This window comes from Alligator sinensis, unplaced genomic scaffold (genome assembly GCF_000455745.1).
Source record: "Alligator sinensis unplaced genomic scaffold, ASM45574v1 scaffold308_1, whole genome shotgun sequence".
NCBI lineage: Eukaryota > Metazoa > Chordata > Crocodylia > Alligatoridae > Alligator > Alligator sinensis.
Genome location: NW_005842041.1, coordinates 2619901 through 2638025, shown reverse-complemented (window position 1 = coordinate 2638025; position 18125 = coordinate 2619901). Strand labels below are relative to the sequence as shown.

Genomic DNA, 18125 nt, shown 5'->3' with positions numbered 1-18125 from the left:
ATTAATTGATTACATTGTGTTGAGACACCAAATTTCTCTGCTGAGGCCCAGCCCAATGAACTATATGGTAAATCTTTTGGCTTTGGACTAATAGCATACAGAGTTTGTACTATATATAAGTAGATACAAAAGTACTGCTTAAAAGTCTGGTTATGGAGCATCTGTGTTAAGCCTGCAGCAGTTTCAAAAAAGGTAAAATGCATCAATTCTGGATTAACAAAATTACTACAGGCATGTTTATTTCAAAGTCAGTATTTTCAAAGTTGACTTACACTTTCATGTGCTCAGGGAGACCAGGGAGTGGGGGGTCAGGAGAAGGTGGCAAGGGAGCCACCTGATCCTCCTAAACCATGGGCGGGCAATTATTTCAGGTGGAGGGCCACTTACCCAGTTTTGGCAAGCTGTCGAGGGCTGCTTGGGTAGCCCCACCCCTTGACAGGAGCCCCACCCCCTGGTCACCATCTTGGGACCAATGGGCCAGCACCGGTGGGGCCCAGAGCAGGGAGCAGGCTGTTAGGGATCTGTGGAGCCAGGTTGGGCTGCACCAGCAGGGAGAGAGGGGAGCTGGCCTGGCTCCATAGAGCCCCTACCAGCTGGGACCCTGTACTCCTGCCACCCTGCTCTGGGCCCCGCTGGACCCGCCCCCCACAACTTCCAGATCAGGGCTGGGCTGCTTCCTCCCTCCCCCCTCACTCTAGCACATCCGGATTGGGCCCAGGCTGCTTTCCTCATCCCTACCCAGCATGTCTAGACTGGGGCTAGGCTCCTCCCCTCACCCCCAGCATATCCAGATTGAGGCAAGGCTATTCCCCCCACCCCCAGCACAACTGGGTTGGGGTCAGGCTGCTCACCCCGCCCCCAGCACGTCCAAATTGGGATCAGGGCCGGGCTGTTCCTTCCCCCCAGTACATCCGGATAGGGGCTGCTAAGCCCCAATCCACCCCTGCCCCATATATCTAGACTAGGACCAGGACTGGGCTGCTTCCACCTCACTCTGCACATCCAGATTGGGGCCACTCTTGCCCCACCCCACCCTTCACAGAAAGATCAAGGTTGGGCTGCACAACCCCACAGTTGGATCAGGCCCACTGTCCAGATCTGGGCCACAGAGGGACCTGGCACCACTCATCCAGCCCACAGGGTAAAAATGTTAGGCTACTATACAACAACAAGTACATTTTTTTCAGTAAACAGACAAAAAAAAAATTTTTTTTATTTTTTTTTTTTATTTTTCCCCCCCCCAGTACCAGGTAACCTTAGTCACATTTTTTCTTATTCCTTATGTAGAGGAGAGAATACACACAAACACACACACACACCCAAACACATACAAACACACACACACACACTGAATTCCTGCAATACACAATGGTTTAAGATACTGTGTTTAAAAAAAACGTTCTGGATTTGTTTTCATTGGCCTGATGGAGATAACTGAAAATCAGGGCAGCGTGAAGCTTTAGTAGCCGATTTGATTTGGAGGAGATTCGGCCCAATTTGGCACCTGAATCTCCAAATCTGAATTGAATTGGGAGACCCTTTAAAAGGTCCAAATCAAAAATCAGAAGCCTCTGAATTGATCTGGAGAGATTCAGAGATTTGGAAGGCTTGCAGCAAACAGAAACTGAGAGGAGGGAGAGGGATGGGGTGATCTTCCATAAAGGCCATCCTTGACTTATGATGGTTCCAGTTACGACAAATAGCACTTACGACCTTTGTAAATTGCGACCCTGCTTCCAGGTTCTGTCAGGGGTTTCGACTTTACGAGGCTTGACACAGCTGCCTCCAGCTGGTAAGTCTGTTGTGGCAGGTGAAGGGGAGAGGCAGGGCAGATCAACGCCCCCACAGTGAAGGAGGGATTGGGGCTGGAACAAGCTGCCCAGCCGGGGCTGGGGGGTGCAGGACTCAGGGGTCAAGGCTTCAGCCTACCTGGCTCCCCAACTGTACACTTAATGGTAAAACTGTCATAATCTAAAAGAAGCCAATAAGCATTTTTGTTTCAGTGTTGCTAGCAAAATGGTTCTAGACATCCTATTCAAAATAGGATACGAGGCTGAATATCAGACATATTCTTGAAGTTGAATGCTACCAAAGAAAGAAAAAGTATCTGCAGTAAGCATACCTATCGTGTTTCATAGCAATTTTTGATTCCAGTTGTCTCCTTTTGTTTTTTCTCTCCAGAAGTTCCTTCTTCTGCTGTCTAAGTTCATTGTCTTTGCGCTCCAGATGTCTCTGCCTCTCAGACAGTGTAGTCAAATCAGAATCCAGTGACCGCAACTTATTATTTATTCCCTAAATAATGATACAGAAAACATATTTATTTATAATCAGCCCAGACTTAGGTCATCTACATGTGCTATTAAGGTAACAGAATAAATACCAGCACAGTGCATGCTGGAGTCAACTATTCCTGGGCACAGTATCTACATGTGCACCTGGGACAGCAGCACTCTGAGCGCGGATAGAGCCGCCATAGGCTGGCAGCAGGCTCGAGGGGTCAGCCCCAAACTCCAGGTGGTGACTGTTGGGCAGTGGAGGAGCTGGCTGGGGCATAGGAGTGCCCAAAGTGTGGACCTGCGTAGCTAAGCAGCAGGCAGTGGTCTGGCCCCTTGCTGCCTAGGCTGACCAGGCACAATTTATGCCCAGGTCAGAGTTCACATGTGTGTTTCACCACAGTTAATAACTCCACTGTAAGAAACTGCCCCAAACAGTACTATCTTACAGCGGAGTTAATTAATTTACTGCGCCCTAATACTGACGCTCGTGTAAGGAGTGATGCTTCACTGCAGAGCTAATTAATCGACTGCAGTGAAGCACATGTGTAGATGCATCTGTCATCAAGTTTAGTGAATGAAAAAAAAAAAATTAGCAGCAATTCCAAGACATGTCCTGAACATTTTTTCCCTAAATACCAAACAAACCAATTTACCTGCTGCTGCTCTTCCAACTGTCTTCTTTCTTCTGTATCCACCGAACCGATAAGAAACTGTGCTGGTCTCAGAGAGGTGTTACTAGAAAGAGTTTGGTTTGTATAAACTGATACTTTTACAGAATACCTTTCTTCAGCTGTATACAACTGCTTAAGCTTGGTTTCTTGTATGACCTAAACATGGAAAAGAAATCTTTGATAAAAAAAGAATCTGCTATATTGAACAAAAAGTTCTTCTGTGTTTGTTACTATAAATCAATCAAAAAGTGTCAGTCATAATCAGGGATCCTGGTTTTCTCCATTTAAAAATCACAAATTCTCTGATATAAAAAAGAAAAAAAAAACACAAATTCACTGATTAAAAGAACCAGAAGCCGTGTTTTTCCATGATTAAAATGAAACACCATTTAAAAAAAATTGACAAATTCTCTTGAGTAAAAAAAAACCCCAAATCTATTTTTCCATGATTAAAATGAAACTCCACTATACATAAAGGTATCAGTTGAACACAATGTTTTATTGACATATTTAGAATTTCAAAGCAATTTGGAAGCCTACCAGTGCCTCAATCCCTATAATAAAATAAATTCTAAATACCTATACATTTTGATGTTTGATTTTGATTTGGGGTTTTTATCATGGAAAATCAGAGCTCCCCCTGCCTCCTCCTCTCACCAGGATGCAAGTCCAGCTGCAGCTCTCCCTTGCTCACTTTTTTGTAGCACTTAGCAACCCCGATATGCCGGTGCCCTGCCCATGCCATTACCCCTCACTCTCATTCCACAGCCCCCCCAACCCTGCTGGTACCCCTTACTCCCTGCCGACAACCTCCTGGGCCTTGTCGGAACCCTTTGCTCCCCACCCACAGCACTCCACACACCCCCAGCCTTGCCGGATGGGGCCCCCAACTGCCAGGGCTATGGGGCTAGGGACCCAGGTCCACAACCCCCTGCCCCCCGCAGCAGAACACAAGCCCTGGCTGCTGCCTGTGGGAGGCAGTGGCTGCTGCGGTCCAAGTGGGGAGTGGAGCATGGAACCCAGCTTCCCCCTCCCCCGTGGGTGGCACAGCTGGAGCAGAGCCCATGGCTAGGAGCAAAGGAGGCTGCCCACTCTGGGCTCCCCGCCCTGCTGCCTGCCCCCCCAGGAACTCTGCAGCCCAGCAAGTGAAACCCAGCTCAGCAGGGCAGATACTGTTTATCAAAATATCGAAATGCAATGAAAATCTTAAGCAGAAGATATTTCATATCACTGTTCTCCATGATTTATAGGGGAGAGGAGGAGTCATGAGTTGGCCTAGCTCCAAAATAAACATTTAATTTAAAATTAACCTGTTTGTATTAACAAAATATCCAAAAGCTTTCTGGCCCAAGCACCTAACATGTTTTGGTTATAAAACACATTCACAGTTTTGACTTTTAAATAGTAAACAAACCAAAACAATTCAGCATGCAACAAAAAGGACATATTTAATTTTCTGTGAAATGTTAGGTTAGAATTACCTATATTTTGCTCCCATGTCTTAAAATCTGTGTGTAGTATAATGACATGCAGATGGCAGGGCAGGGTAGCACCTTAGAGGCTAACAAGTTCAGAAAAGCATAAGCTTTTGTAAGTGACCACCTACTTTGTTAGATACTATGAAAGCATATTGTAGCATCTGACAAAGTGGGCCATTGCCTACAAGTTTGTCTCTGAATCAGTTTGTCCCTTGCTACCATTCCCTCCCTTCTGCCTGAATTCAAATTAATACAGCAAACTAGCTCTCTCTACTCAGTGTAACGTATGCGTTCCTACGATCCTGTCCCCATAACCTCCCTCCCAAAATGAAAGATTTATTTATACTAAATAGCATGCTATCTTGACAAAACTATTGTCCTAGTCATGCTAGACAATAGAGTTTCTTACCCTTTCAATCATATTTCTGGTCTTCTCTGTTCCCACAGGGACCTCATGAACTCGATACTGGAAGCAAAGGTAACTCATCACAGGATGAGGAGCATCAAACAGCTCTCGCAAGAAAGAGAAAAATCCATACTGGCTGAGGAACAGAAAAGAAAAATCACAAATAGAACTTTTAAGTTTGATGAGCAAACAAAGAAAAATATTCTTTAATTCTGAATAATAATAATTTAAAAAAATCAGATCTTTAAAAGCTTGGCTTACAAAAAAGAAAATTCACAGCACAGAGTAAAATATTCAGCAGTAAACACAGAATGTGATTTTAAGTTACTCACTGTAACTCTTCAATAGGTCTTGAAGGTCTGTTTTCAGCCCATGACTCACTGGGTGCACAGACAGCATTCACTCTTAGTTTCTGATGATCACGCATCTAAACATGAAACACATTCAGAAAAAAGTGAAAATAGAAATTTGAGTGAAATTAAAAGTTACTCTAATTTATAAAAAAGATATATTGGACAGATGTAAACATTTATTTTAAATTAATGATCTCACCCTCCTTCTTCATTTGAAACTAATCCCATTTCCATATAATCATGGTGAGAATTATTTAAAACTTTCTCTGCATTCCAATAGCAGAAAACTGCTGATCACAACCCAAATGATTACCCAAGGAAAAGTCTTTTCCCTCCTCACCTGAGGGGGAGAGAGTAAAATCTTTCAAAGTCCTCTTGATGACCCTCAAACAAATGGACAGAAACAAACTACTGTGGAAAGAAATCCTTTAGGTCTGTTAAATATGCTCTGTACGAGACATGGACCCTCAAGATGGACTAAAAACAAAACTTAGAATTCTTTAAAAAGATGTTTTAAATTTACTAGACAAACCAACACATCCAGCAAAACAAATGTCTCAGCAACACAACATGTAAAATTGTAAGCAAATATCTACAAAAGTCCATGTTCTCCCCCAACCAACCAAGTTCTCCAAAAGCTACAGTGTACCCAACAACTGCATAAGAGCATATTTTTAGGAAATGTATAAGTAAAAAGACAGTGACCATTAACAGTCAAATCTAGAGCACATTGTCCAAAATGGGTGAACCAAAGCTAAATCAAGTGCCCAAAAATAGGATTTCTCCTTCCTCAGGCTGCAAAATTATTCTACAGAAATTACTGCAGGCCAATAATGACTACAGATTATTATACAACTCTCCCACAGTAGTGGAGAAAAAAGATGGAAGGTTCGCTTAACAGGTGATCCTTGGTTTCTGTTCTAGCAGCCTCATACTGAATCCACAACTGTATGAGGCAGGAAGTAAAAAACATGCCCCCAGAAGTCTTAGCTAGCATTTCTATTATTCATTTATTTAAAATGAGATGTCTTCTTTGAAGTGCAGACAGGATGGTTTTAAGCATTTCAGTAAAGTTTGTATCAGAAGAAAATTGCAGTTAGTGAACAGTAGTTGGGAAAAGCTACAACAGTTGGAAGGAAACAAGAAAGATCATACAATTTAATGGGGAGTTCTCTCTTGAACTGATTTCTCTGGCTCCCTACACCTATCCAATGTATTTTCCCATCTCTTTGTGAAGAGGTGCATCAGAAAAAAAATACTTCCCATTGGAATACACCATTTTCTTAATGAATTCTCTCTTTTCCTCTTAAGCAAGAACATTGTTGCAAGTGTCTGGTACTTAATAACCTATGGTGTAGAAGTCTTATTGTCTCATGCAACAAAGTGTTTTCTGTACAGTGAAGCCTGCAAGCGTTTTGTCCTTAGCTTGACAAAGATAATCATCACTAATATTCTTGTACTCCTTGTGTTTGCCTGTACTTTGAAAATCTTTTTCTGCTACTTAACTAAACCAGCTGGATGTCTGCAAATCAGCCCTTTCTTTATGCTCTCTCTCTATTACCTAGTGTAGAGCTTAAGTACATTTATCGAATAGGCTCTAAATCAAGAGGGTTCCTGTTTCAATATTCTTTGTTTTAAGTAATTATTTTTGTTACATGCTATAACGAAGTACTTGCCTCACGAAGAAATATTTCCATATCTTCTTGACTTTCAAAAACAAAGGCCTTCATATCATTTGCTGAAATGTGATTTTCGACATATTTAGCATGTCTATTGTCTTTCATGTTGATCTGCTCAGATAAAAATAGAGAAAAGGGAAGATAATGGAGAGTGAGATGTAATACAAATGAAAAAACAAAAACAGTTAGGAGAGTCAAGTAATAACCAAACCTACATTTAATAAAAACAAGCAAGCGTTTCTGCTCTAAGTAAAATAAAAATACACTGGAAGTTTCCAGATTCATCCTTAAGATATTCATTTTTCACTGACTTCATTAGGATCCAGTGAGAATACAAAAAACAAGACTCTGTGAGGAAATAGATCATTTGGAGTTTATCTGAATATTTTTTTAAGACACAATCAGATTACCTAAAATGGAGGAAGCTTCTTGAAATTTGAAAACAATATTAGCTATATATTATAATTCATTAATTTGAGCTTAGTTATATCTGTTACAGCTCTCTTAACTAGCAAGACAGCCTTCCCAATGAAAAGTTTCAGATGCTCTTAAAAATCTCCAGACAAGGCAGAATTGTATGGTACGTGTTACAGACTAGACAGTCCAAAAGCCCAAAGCTGAATCAATTCAGTCTTCGCAGTTTAGTCTAAGCTGCGTACACTGAACCAATAAGCAAGGAAACAAACATTCACTTTTGATTCTGGAAATGCCTTCAGTGGCCCAGGCCAGGAGCCAGGGGGGCACTAGAACATGCCTCCCTGGTCTGCCAGAGCAAACAGCTCGGGCCAAGGCTAGCCCATGGAGGGGATTTGTGGAGGAAGTGCAAAGCATCCTGGGATGCTGGGGGACTGCACGTTAACTTGAATCTGGAGGAGATCTAGGACAGAAGTTCAACAAACCGATTTAACCTAAATCATTTAACCTGATACTACATCCATCCAGGTTTATCTTAAACCTGTTTCAGCCATTTTGAAAGCAGTTTATCTGCACTGAGCTTCTGTCACAGGTTTGAACTGGTTTCCAATCACTTATACTAGTTTGTGTGTAATTTCTGTCCCTAGCCATAGAAAATAGATTCCAATGAGATTCTTCAGGACACTGAAAAGATTAACTTGACCTGAATGATAATAAAAAATAGCCCATGATCAAGATATTCCAGTGATTAAGACTATGTATAGACATTTTGTTTCTCCTTGTTTTCCCAGAAAAAAATCACAAGTATACAAATAGTTGCACCATTTCTCCCAGGACCAAAAATGACAGCCCTGGAAGAAAAAAAACTAACTCCAACCATTTAGAAGTCACTAAACCACTGCTTCTTACCTCTTCCCCCAATACCGGTTTCAGGAATTAGTGGAAGGCTTTGCCAACACACACTAGCTTCCCTTTGCCCCTTTCTCTCCCCCCTGCCCTGCCATGCAGCTGGACAGTGGGACCAGGAACTGCAAAGCCCTAGGGTCTGAAAAAGCTATCTCCAAGCTAGTTTCTGCCCCCCAGGCTTTAAATATTGTCCCTACCACCTAGCTGGGCAGCAAGGGAAGGATTGCAAAGCCTGGGAACCAGGAATTAGCCTCGGGAAGAGCTTCCCTGAGTCCAGTTCCTGGCCCTGCCAGCTGCCCCTTGCCTCCTGCACCACCCATCTGGGCAGCAGGATCTATGATTTCAAAGCTGGTGGTTCTGAGAACTAGGCTTAGGAATCCTGAACTTGGTTCCTGAACCTTCCAGCTTCCCCTTGCCAGCCAGCCAGGGCTGAGGAGGGTCTCCCTGCAGTAGCAGGGCAAAGCTCCCACGCACTCCTCACACCAGAGCCCCCAGCAAGTGGAAAGGCTGGGAGCTTTGCAAAAGGGCTCAGTTCGCTCAGCTGTTGGTGTCCGAGAGCCAAGCAAAGGAAGCAGCACCACCCCCTACCTGCTTCTCACCCCAGAGTCCTTCATGTGAAAAGCAGGCAAGGGGGTTTGACCCACTGCTCCAGTACCTGCAGGAACAGGGAAAGGGGGCAGTTGCAGACTTAATATCTGTACTGCTCCTTCTCCTGGAATCATTCCTAGTGATGGATATTTTCCACTGCTAGAAATGAACGTTTGTACATGTCCTCAGTTACCCTGGCTGTGCTGTATTTAGCAAAAATGAAGGATATAGACAAGAAAAAAAAAACCCCGGTATATGAATTTTCTTATGAATAACAGAACAACACAATGCAGTAATTTGAAAAAGATTAGTTAAAAACTGGTTAATCATGTCCTTAAAACTCTCTCTCTCTCTAAAACAGTCTTTACTAAAACAGCCTGGTCTCAAAAGAAACCCCCCCCCACAAATGAAGACTGGACACAAAATAAAAGTCTCAGTGCACACAGCTGGCTGAAGAAAGCAAAAAACCAAAGCAGCTAGGGAGTATAGTGTCCCTGATAACCTCCGCTCCAAATTTTTGATACTGTTAGAGGTGGGGGCTGCTCCCATGCAATCCTACAAAGCAAAGCCGTTTTAGAAGGTTCCTAAACTCTCTTTTGCCAGCAGAAACAGGCAGAGGGCATCTTCAAGCAGCACAATTCCCCAGGAAAGCCATGCTTTGAGTAGCTGAAAGCACTGTGCTCATTCAGGCTACTCAGCATACTACAACCTGACACTTTTTACATTACCAGCTGTAGGAGGTAAATTACATAAAACTTAACCACTTGAACACATTGATTTACATGCATACCAGTTGGCTACCTAATTTTTAAAGAAAAAAGGAGCTATAAGCCTGACTTCTGAAGGTTTTGTAAGAGACACAATCAACTTTATTTTTAAAAGAGTTTAGCCAATTAGTATTATACTCAAATGAATGTTCTTACTACAAGCATCATGGGTTCACAGACACTTTTTTTAAACTGGTTTCTGTTCTTTCTTAGCCACATAAGAGCACTGTGTGTGTCTCGGTATCTTCCTTTGAGCTTCTCTTCTTTCAGATTCATCATATTATCAAGTTGTACGATACGATCAGTTATTCCTGTAATTTTATGCAAGATAAAATATTAAGTCAGGCCTACATGATTTACACAGCACAATTAAAGATTTTTAGCATTTACTGACTACAATAGTGCATTACCTAGGTTATGGTTAGAAGGGAACTTTCCTTGTTTTCTGTCTCTCAGACCTGGTATCCCATCTATTCTACTCCATATAGCTCTAAATATAGAAGTAAGCTGAAATAATGGAAAATAACTCCAGAACAGAGACTAATAGTGACTAATCATATGTGCACATGCATACACTCCCTCATTGCAGGCTTGCTATTACAATGTTTGAATGTTTCTGCACTCATCAGGGACACTGAAACAATCAACCAAAAATCTTGAACATGCCCTGCCTTAAATAAGAATGCTTCTTCCCTACCACCAGAGGAGTGATTTTGTACTTAAGTATGATAGTCATGCAAAGTCTCCATTTTAGCATTTTACTACTAGATGTTCACCAAACAACACATGGTGGTGGGAATCATTTTCTCCCTCTCCCCTCTGCTCCTTCCCCCAATAATTCCTTCACCACATCAAGGGAGAGGAGTCTAATCTTCTCAGAAAAAACAAAAAAAGCATTCTTAGAGTAACCCCTTTTTCACCGGTTGGGCGATCCCCATCTAGTTGAAAAAACCCTTAGAAACACCCATTTTTGAATGATCCCAGCTCAGATCAAAATGGAATAAGAAGAATCTTGTACTTGGACTCTACATAGGCTTCCCTGTCATTTCTGCTTGACTTTTCTAAGCAAATCACCCCAGTGGGGTGCTGCAAGGATAGATGTGTAAGTACATGGGACAGTGAGCTTATAGGTAAGGTATATGCATGCATAGCAGCAATTAATATAATCTGGAAAACAAAAATGTTAATTCTAGCTCTAATAGTAAAGACAGAACTAAGAGGAAAACCTGGATTAAAGCACAGTATTGCTCATTAAAAAGGGCAATGTTGACCTCTAATTTCATCCTAAATAAACAGAAGAAAAAACTAACATTTTGCCAGAAGGGAATCATTTTACACACAGCATCTTGATCCTATACCATATTTGTTTCTACTACTTTAAGTGGAAATCAATTTAATAGAACGTTTTCCTGATTTTTTAATATAAAAAGTATAGATTTTAAGTTCTTATAACTTTAAGGAAGAAAGTCTCCATTTTCTTTTTTGTGCATTTAATATTCAGAATATCAGTTTCACCATTTATCTGTAGTTTAGTCCTTCACAGAGAAAAATAAAATTTAAAAATGTGATTCCTAAAATATACTAATTGGCAAGAGATCTCAGGTGTGGGTTTAGTACCTAACCTAAGGAAGTCATATTTTGAAACAGACTGTTGATGGTGCCCCAATAAAAATAAGCTATCCCTGCCACTTATAGTAACGTCTTGAAAGGTCGCAATCGATACAGAAGATTACCATATGCATACAAGAACAGTTACTGATGTTTCAAATTGTCTGAGAAGTTACTTCAGTATGGAGGGACTGCTAATAGTTTCCTGAACAAGAAAGCGATCACGTGAACTCACTTTTCTTTTCCGTCTTGAGATTCTCTTTCTCATTTCCCAAATCACTCACATCACTATCAATATTTGCCTTGTCTTCTTGCAAGCGTCTCAGGTCACTGTTAATAGAATCAATTTGTGGCTGAAGATTCTCACAGGCTCCTGTACTGTTGAGTTCATTCTGCCAGTCCGCTATCATCTGTCGGCTGATGTTCATTCTCTTCTGTCGATCCATTTCTTCATCTCTTTTCATTCTGAGAGCCTGCTGAATATCACCAATCTAAAAGAAATATAAATATTTTCTAAACACAAAATTTACAAACAAATTCCAACATACAGGAAGATAATAACATAAAATAACCAAGGCAGATAATTAGAAAAGATTATTTTAGAAGACAAAACGCTAAAGTAACTAAGGTTTGTTTTTTTTTAAAGCAGCATATTGCAACCAAAAAATAAACCCAACTACCTCCAACCTAAATTGATGACTAAAATAACTAGATGTTGTTCGAGAAAGAGTTATAATCTACTCTAAATTGGTTATTACCAGGAATCTGGGTTTTCCGGTTCCTGAGGAAAAAACATGTCTTCCCCTTTGAAGCAGGAAACCACGTTTCCCCTTGAGGGCTGGAAGAGTTTCAGCCTACAAGGGGCTGCCTGAGACTGGGGGGAGTAGGGGGAGGGCAACTGGAGACAGGGGCACCATGTGCATGCACACACACACACGTGGCAATACAGCCAGGCAGAGTGGCAGGAGCAACCCTGAGAGCTGGATACTGCTGGTGGAGGGGGGTTGGAGGGCCAGAGCTTGGGGACAGTCCAAGGGGCAGTGTGTGAGGGATGCGTGGGGTGTATAAGTTTGTGTGTGTGGCAGGATTGTGTGTGGAGAGGATGTGAGATGTGTGTGTGCGCCCGTGACACAATGCAGGTGCCTGCTGATGCTGGGGGAAGGTGTCCAAGCGCTGGGGTTGCAGCAGGGCAGGGGGGTCTGAGGCAGTGCTCAGTGCCACTGGTAAGCCCAGCTCCGAGGCACCTGCCCCTCAAGCAGGGGCTGAAAAGGTCTTTTGAGGGCAGCGGGGAACTGTGTGGCCAGGTTGGAGGCTGGTGCCCATGCTCTCAAGGCAGGGGCAGGGAGAAATTGCCCAGGGAAAGATGGCCATAGCTAGGTCACTTAAGCATGGCACAGGAGGCCCAGCCTGAGGCAGAGCAGTGCCAAAGGTGTTGTCTCCTCCCCCCTGCAGCCTGCGCTGAGGCCAGACTTGTTCCACGGCTGCCCGCATAAGCCACAGCCACCACTACCCCCGCTACTGCCAGGTGGGCAGGGGGCACCTCACCTTGGCAGCCACAGCAACGGGGCTGGCACAGGGCTCCCAGCAGTGCTGGTACCAAGTCTCCCCACCCTGCCCCAACCTCCCACACTGGGTCCTACCCACTGGGCCATGGAGGGCAGCTCCTGCCCAGTGCTGATCTGGTCAGGCTACAGTCCCATGCCCCACACCCCACTGCCAATGAAGAAACCTGGGGGGACACGTGCCCCCCCGCCATATCCTCCTGACACATCACCAATGGCATTGCCTATGCCCATACAACCTTTGCCCCACACACACACACACACACACACACACACACACACCCTTCCCCACACACCCACTGCCTACCCCACACATTGAGGCACTGGGATCCCCATCCAGCGGGGCAGGGGGTGGCAGATCAGGAGTAAGGGGCACTGGCAGAGCTGGACGGCTGCAGGTCAGGAGTGAGGGGCACCAGCAGGGATGAGGGGGGGCAGGGGACTGCAGGTCGGGAGTGAGGGTCACTGGCAGAGCAGGGGGTGGGTGGGGCTGTAGCTTGGGAGCAAGGGGCAATGGTGGGGACAGGGCACCAGCATGTCAGTGCTGCTCAGCACCACAAAGCAGCAAGGGAGATGGCCACAGCTGAACCCGCATCCTGGTGAACAATGGAGGCAGGGGAGCTCTGATTGTCTGATTATTATTAATAATAATAACAACAATAATAAAAATCAAACCCCAAATATATAAGCATTTAGAATTTATTTTAACGATAGAGGAACTGGCAGGCATCCAAATGGCTTTAAAATTGTAAATAGACCAATAAAACATTGTGTTCAGCTGATACCTGATATGGTGGCATTTCATTTTTATAACGGGAAAAGGTGGATTTGGGCACTTTTAAATCAGAGAATTTTGGATTTTTTAACAGAGAAAAAACCAGGATTCCTGATTATTACAAGTTCTTAGATGTGTGTTTATCTAGAATTATAGTAAAAGTCACATGCTGACATGTTTGAGCAGTAGTACAGAATTGCTTAAAAAGTCTATAAAATGCAAATGGAATGTGGAACTTCAGCTCTGCCCCCTTGTGTTTAACGTTCATATTACTTGACTGCTTAGCTACACAAGCTGAATTTACTCTTTGGTATTTTACTTTTTAATTACATGTTATAAATCTCTCAGATTAGTTAACACAAACAACAACTTGGTCATCCAGTTAAAATTACAGCCACATGCAGAACCATAGCAACTCAGTGTTAGAAGGAACTCAAGGGGAGTTTGGCCTAACTCCCATAAAGTAGGCCCTGCTGGCACATACAGAGACAGAGCCTACAATCCTAGCATTATTATCATGATCTAACTTCCCAACCTAACCACCAAGGTATAAGAAGATTATCATGAGTATTACAGCATCAAGTATTTAAGTATTTAATGCATTAACAATATCTGACAAAAGCAGTAACTTGTAATATATACATGGTAACCAAAAATGAGTTCCTTGTAACAGAATGGTGTCTCAAGGTAACTGCCTTCAATTTTACTTAGTAAACAACTGTTCCATTAAGAAGCATCACTTTTCTTGGGAAAGAAAAACTTAAAAATTTTAGTTCCCTGAGTGAAGGCTGATGGGAGATGTACTATCCTATGGGTATTCTGCCTTGTCCATTTCAGAGGAAGCACCCAACCAGCTGTGGGTCCTCAAAGGAATGGAGGTGCAAGCAGTTAGCATAAGTGCACTGCCACTCCAGGTGTACTTCCCCTTACAAGTGGGCTAGAATTCATGCTTCACTGAACCAGGTATTGGGTCAGACACAACATCTCTAAATCCAACAATTATTACCAAATGTTTTGTGTCATGCAGGTAGTAAAGTATCAACACAACACAGCAAAGCACTACCAAACAAGCAGCAAAGAAACTATGCCCATTAAGGTCCTTACTTGTTTGTCTTTCTTCTCCAAAGCATCTTGGTTTTGTTTACATTTTTGAGAAGTCTCTTTGATTTCAGGAACCTATGTGCAAAGAAATTCAAAAGCTTGAAGTTAAAATTTAATTATTTTAAACTTAAAAAAAAAAACCCTATTAAGTACAAAAAAAACATTTTGGAAGGACATTAAATATGCAAAACCAATTATTAACCTATAATTTATTTTATAACAAAAGCCACGCATTCATCAGAAAGCAATTTATTTTTATTAATCAGCTGCTATCAGGAAAAAGTCAAAAGACTTATACTTATTGTATTCATATAGTCAGTTTGTACACAACTGTCTATATGCAAGTGGTTTGGGAACTACAAGGTAATATAACTCGTTATAGATCTGCAAATTTTATTATGTGCCAAATAACAAAGGTTAACATGATTCTGAAATTAAAATTATACTTCAAACAAACAACTTTAGACTCCAGTTTTTAAGGCTACACCTTCTCCAAAACAGCCATCTCAAGAAAGGTCTAATCAACTTAAAGCCACAATTCTGAGCGGACAGGAAAGTGCAGCACATGGCCAACTTGCCCTAGCAGCAGCCCAGAGGGGAGTTTGACTGTTTTTCTCAAGTCCTGCCACTGCTCCATGGCTATACCCTTGGCAAGGGCATGTTTGGCAAATGAGATGGGGTGTAGCACCAAAGTCTCCACTCTGTCCCCCTGACATACACACAAATCTTTCCCCTTTTTTACCTACCTGTGTAAAGAAATGGAGATAGTAACTGGGGCCTTTATGGACCCTGATACCCTCCTGAGATGCTATCTGCAACATGGCTAGCCAGTGCAGGCCCATGAGGGACCCTTAACCTTCTTATACCTATGCATTGCCATGTTAAGGAAGGCTACAATTTGGCTTTTACTTTATATAGTAAACATTTTTTGGAGCAGATTTATAAAAGTGATATTAATCAAACAGAAATTTAAATCAATTTGGGGGTTTTATATTAAACTGATCTGAATTTAAGACCCACCCCCAATAACTAGATTATATGCATGGAAATCCTATAAATTTGTTATCATTTTCCATGTATAGAATCTAATTATTAGAGGGCTATTTTAAATTCATCCTTCCCGCCACTACAGCATAGGTGGGAGGGAGGGACAACAGGTAGTAGGGAGGGTGGGAGTAGGCCTTGACCCCCACTGTCTATCTGCTCCCACCACATGCCCCTGCATGCCTTCCCCTGCCACTGTCTTTGCCACCTCCCAAATAGCCTTGAATCCCCCTTCCCTGCTCTCTCATAGCCTCTACCCTGACTGTCTGTCCCCCCACCACTTACCCTTACTAAGGCTCCAGCCCCACTCCAGTCTGTGGCATGGAGCATGCATTTGCTCTGGCCCCAGCCCAGTCCCAAAGGAGTGGCAGCAGCATGGCAGCTCCGGGGCCAGGCCTGAGCTACCGTCGCTGTTGCTATCCACCTGCTCTAGAGCCAGAGCAAATGAATGGTCTGTGCCAGAACTGAGGCCTGCTGGAGCCAGACCAAGGGTAAAGAGGCAGGGAAGAGGCAGAGGCTGTGGGGCAGGGAGAGACTGGGCAGGGGGCTGGGGGGGGTGGGGGGTGGAAGGGGTCTGAAGCTGCATGGGGACAGGTGGGGAAGCAAAATTTGTGGGGGGTGATGGTGGGGGGGAATGCTACTGCACCTCTGGCTGCAATGTCAGATTGGGGCCAGAGCTATAGCAGCTGCCTGCCCCCTGTCAACTTGTACTCCCATCCAGGACAAGAGGTTTTCCACACCCCTCCCCCAGTGTTAACTAAGGGGGGAAGGAAGAAAAAAAATCTCATCTTAGATTTCAGTAAATATGGTAACTTCAGGTATTACACATCTGATTTCCTACATCAAACTCTGGTTTTACCACCAATTTCCTACTTTTTAATTTGCAAATGCGTCATTTCTCTGCTGCTGTATTCTAGACCTGACAGCTGCATCATTTGTTTGCCTAAAGGAAACAGTAAAGATAAATATACGTAAAGAGAAAAATGCATACTGCAATGTTTGGTGGTGATAGGAGGGGGTGGAGGGAGGTGGAGTTAATGTAAGCCTTTCCACTAGTTTCCATGGCATTAGGATCAGATCAGGGTATTTCCAGATTATAAAACAAGGAAAGAAAAAACATTTTCCCCTCTAATTTTTCAGCAGTGAGTGACAGAGAAGAATTATCGGTACAACAGTTGGTGGTAAAAGTTTTCATATGCAAAAGTAGGTTTTATTATGATGTCCCTTAAATAGAAAAAGGAGTAGGTAGCAACAAAGCCATCTGAAAAAAGTTTAAGAAGGAATGTTTTGTCTGCTTCAACTTGTAAAGCAATAATAGCACAAGCCACTCAGGCTGCTTACAGACATAAAAAAAACCCAAAACACACAACAGTGCTTTACTTTAAACTCAGCACACCCCCACAACTAGCCCAGACCATGCCCAGAAGAGGCACTGCATCAATTGGACCTGGCTTGCCCAACATCTGTATAGATCAGGTGCTTCAGCAGGGCTTTTCTGGAGCTTTTACCTAATAGCCAATTGAAACAGCTATTATACAAAAGCACCAAAAACCCCCAATTAAGTGCATAATCTATACAGATGCTGCAGAGCCAGGTCAAGCCAACTGCCTCTTCCAGTAAAGCGGGGGGGGGGGGTCCCCCATGTCTGTCAGTGCCCTCAAATGCTACTGTCTGGTGGAAACATACCACACCAATACAAAAAGGCTCAAGCCAAGCCCTTTACCTCTGAGCCCTGAGGGCTGAAAACACTCAGCGGACAGAAGCTGGGACCACAGAGAAGTTAAGGAAATTATACTACCAGGAAGGAAGCAAAATCCAGCATTTTTTGCCAAAAGATATATACTCCCTAAAGCAGTGGTGATAAGGATGCTATTCAGCATGAGCACAGTGGGAATGGGAAGAACCCAGATGAACAAATAATGGATCCAGAATGGAGAAGAGGAGGAAAGTAGAGGATATCAGGAAGGACAGTATCTGAATCAAAGGAGGCAAAAAAGAAAGGTGAAGACAACCTAAAAGTGCTTTATTTTGGTTCTGGCAAGGGAAGGATGAACAATGACAAGGACAGGTATGGAAGTACACTGAGAGGAGAATGAGATAGGGTTTTTAATGGTTTATTATATGATTATCTGGAGTAACTTTCCCACCTTTCTGTGATCTGTTGCATTCTGACAGAGATAGCAACTATTAAGATTTATTCAATATTTTACAGAACTGCAAAGCCATTCCTCTAGACAGTCAGAGGAATACAATGTCTGCGTGCTATTATCAAAAACGAATGGAAAGTACAGCTGCGAGTGGGTGGAATCTAAAAATACCCATTAGAGGTGCAAAGCCAAAACGCAAACAGGAGGATGCGATTCTATTTCACTTGTCAGCACTGGTATCTAGCAAATTTAGTGTTAAATTCTGAGCAGCTATTAGGATTTTACATAAAACTGTAAAATAGTTGGGATGAAGGATCTGCCATTTTACAAACTACTGTTTCTGTTCCTGC

The 18125-nt window shown here is 42.9% G+C and overlaps 1 protein-coding gene across 3 annotated transcripts in view; it reads right to left on the bottom strand.

Moving 5' to 3' along the window:
* The window catches only part of SMC5 (structural maintenance of chromosomes 5), a 92473-nt gene that overhangs the window by 52826 nt on the left and 21522 nt on the right, over positions 1–18125 (bottom strand). For all 3 annotated transcript variants that reach the window (XR_003093811.1, XR_003093812.1, XM_006022633.3), the window contains exons 8-15: positions 14588–14659; positions 11382–11637; positions 9695–9849; positions 6861–6974; positions 5164–5258; positions 4835–4967; positions 2930–3103; positions 2123–2292 (exon numbers count right to left, since the gene is read on the bottom strand). Coding sequence is in view for 1 of the 3 variants with exons in the window: in XM_006022633.3 (XP_006022695.3) it covers positions 2123–2292; positions 2930–3103; positions 4835–4967; positions 5164–5258; positions 6861–6974; positions 9695–9849; positions 11382–11637; positions 14588–14659 (1169 nt within the window). In the remaining 2 variants the exon portion in view is untranslated. The remainder of the gene's footprint in view (positions 1–2122; positions 2293–2929; positions 3104–4834; positions 4968–5163; positions 5259–6860; positions 6975–9694; positions 9850–11381; positions 11638–14587; positions 14660–18125) is intronic.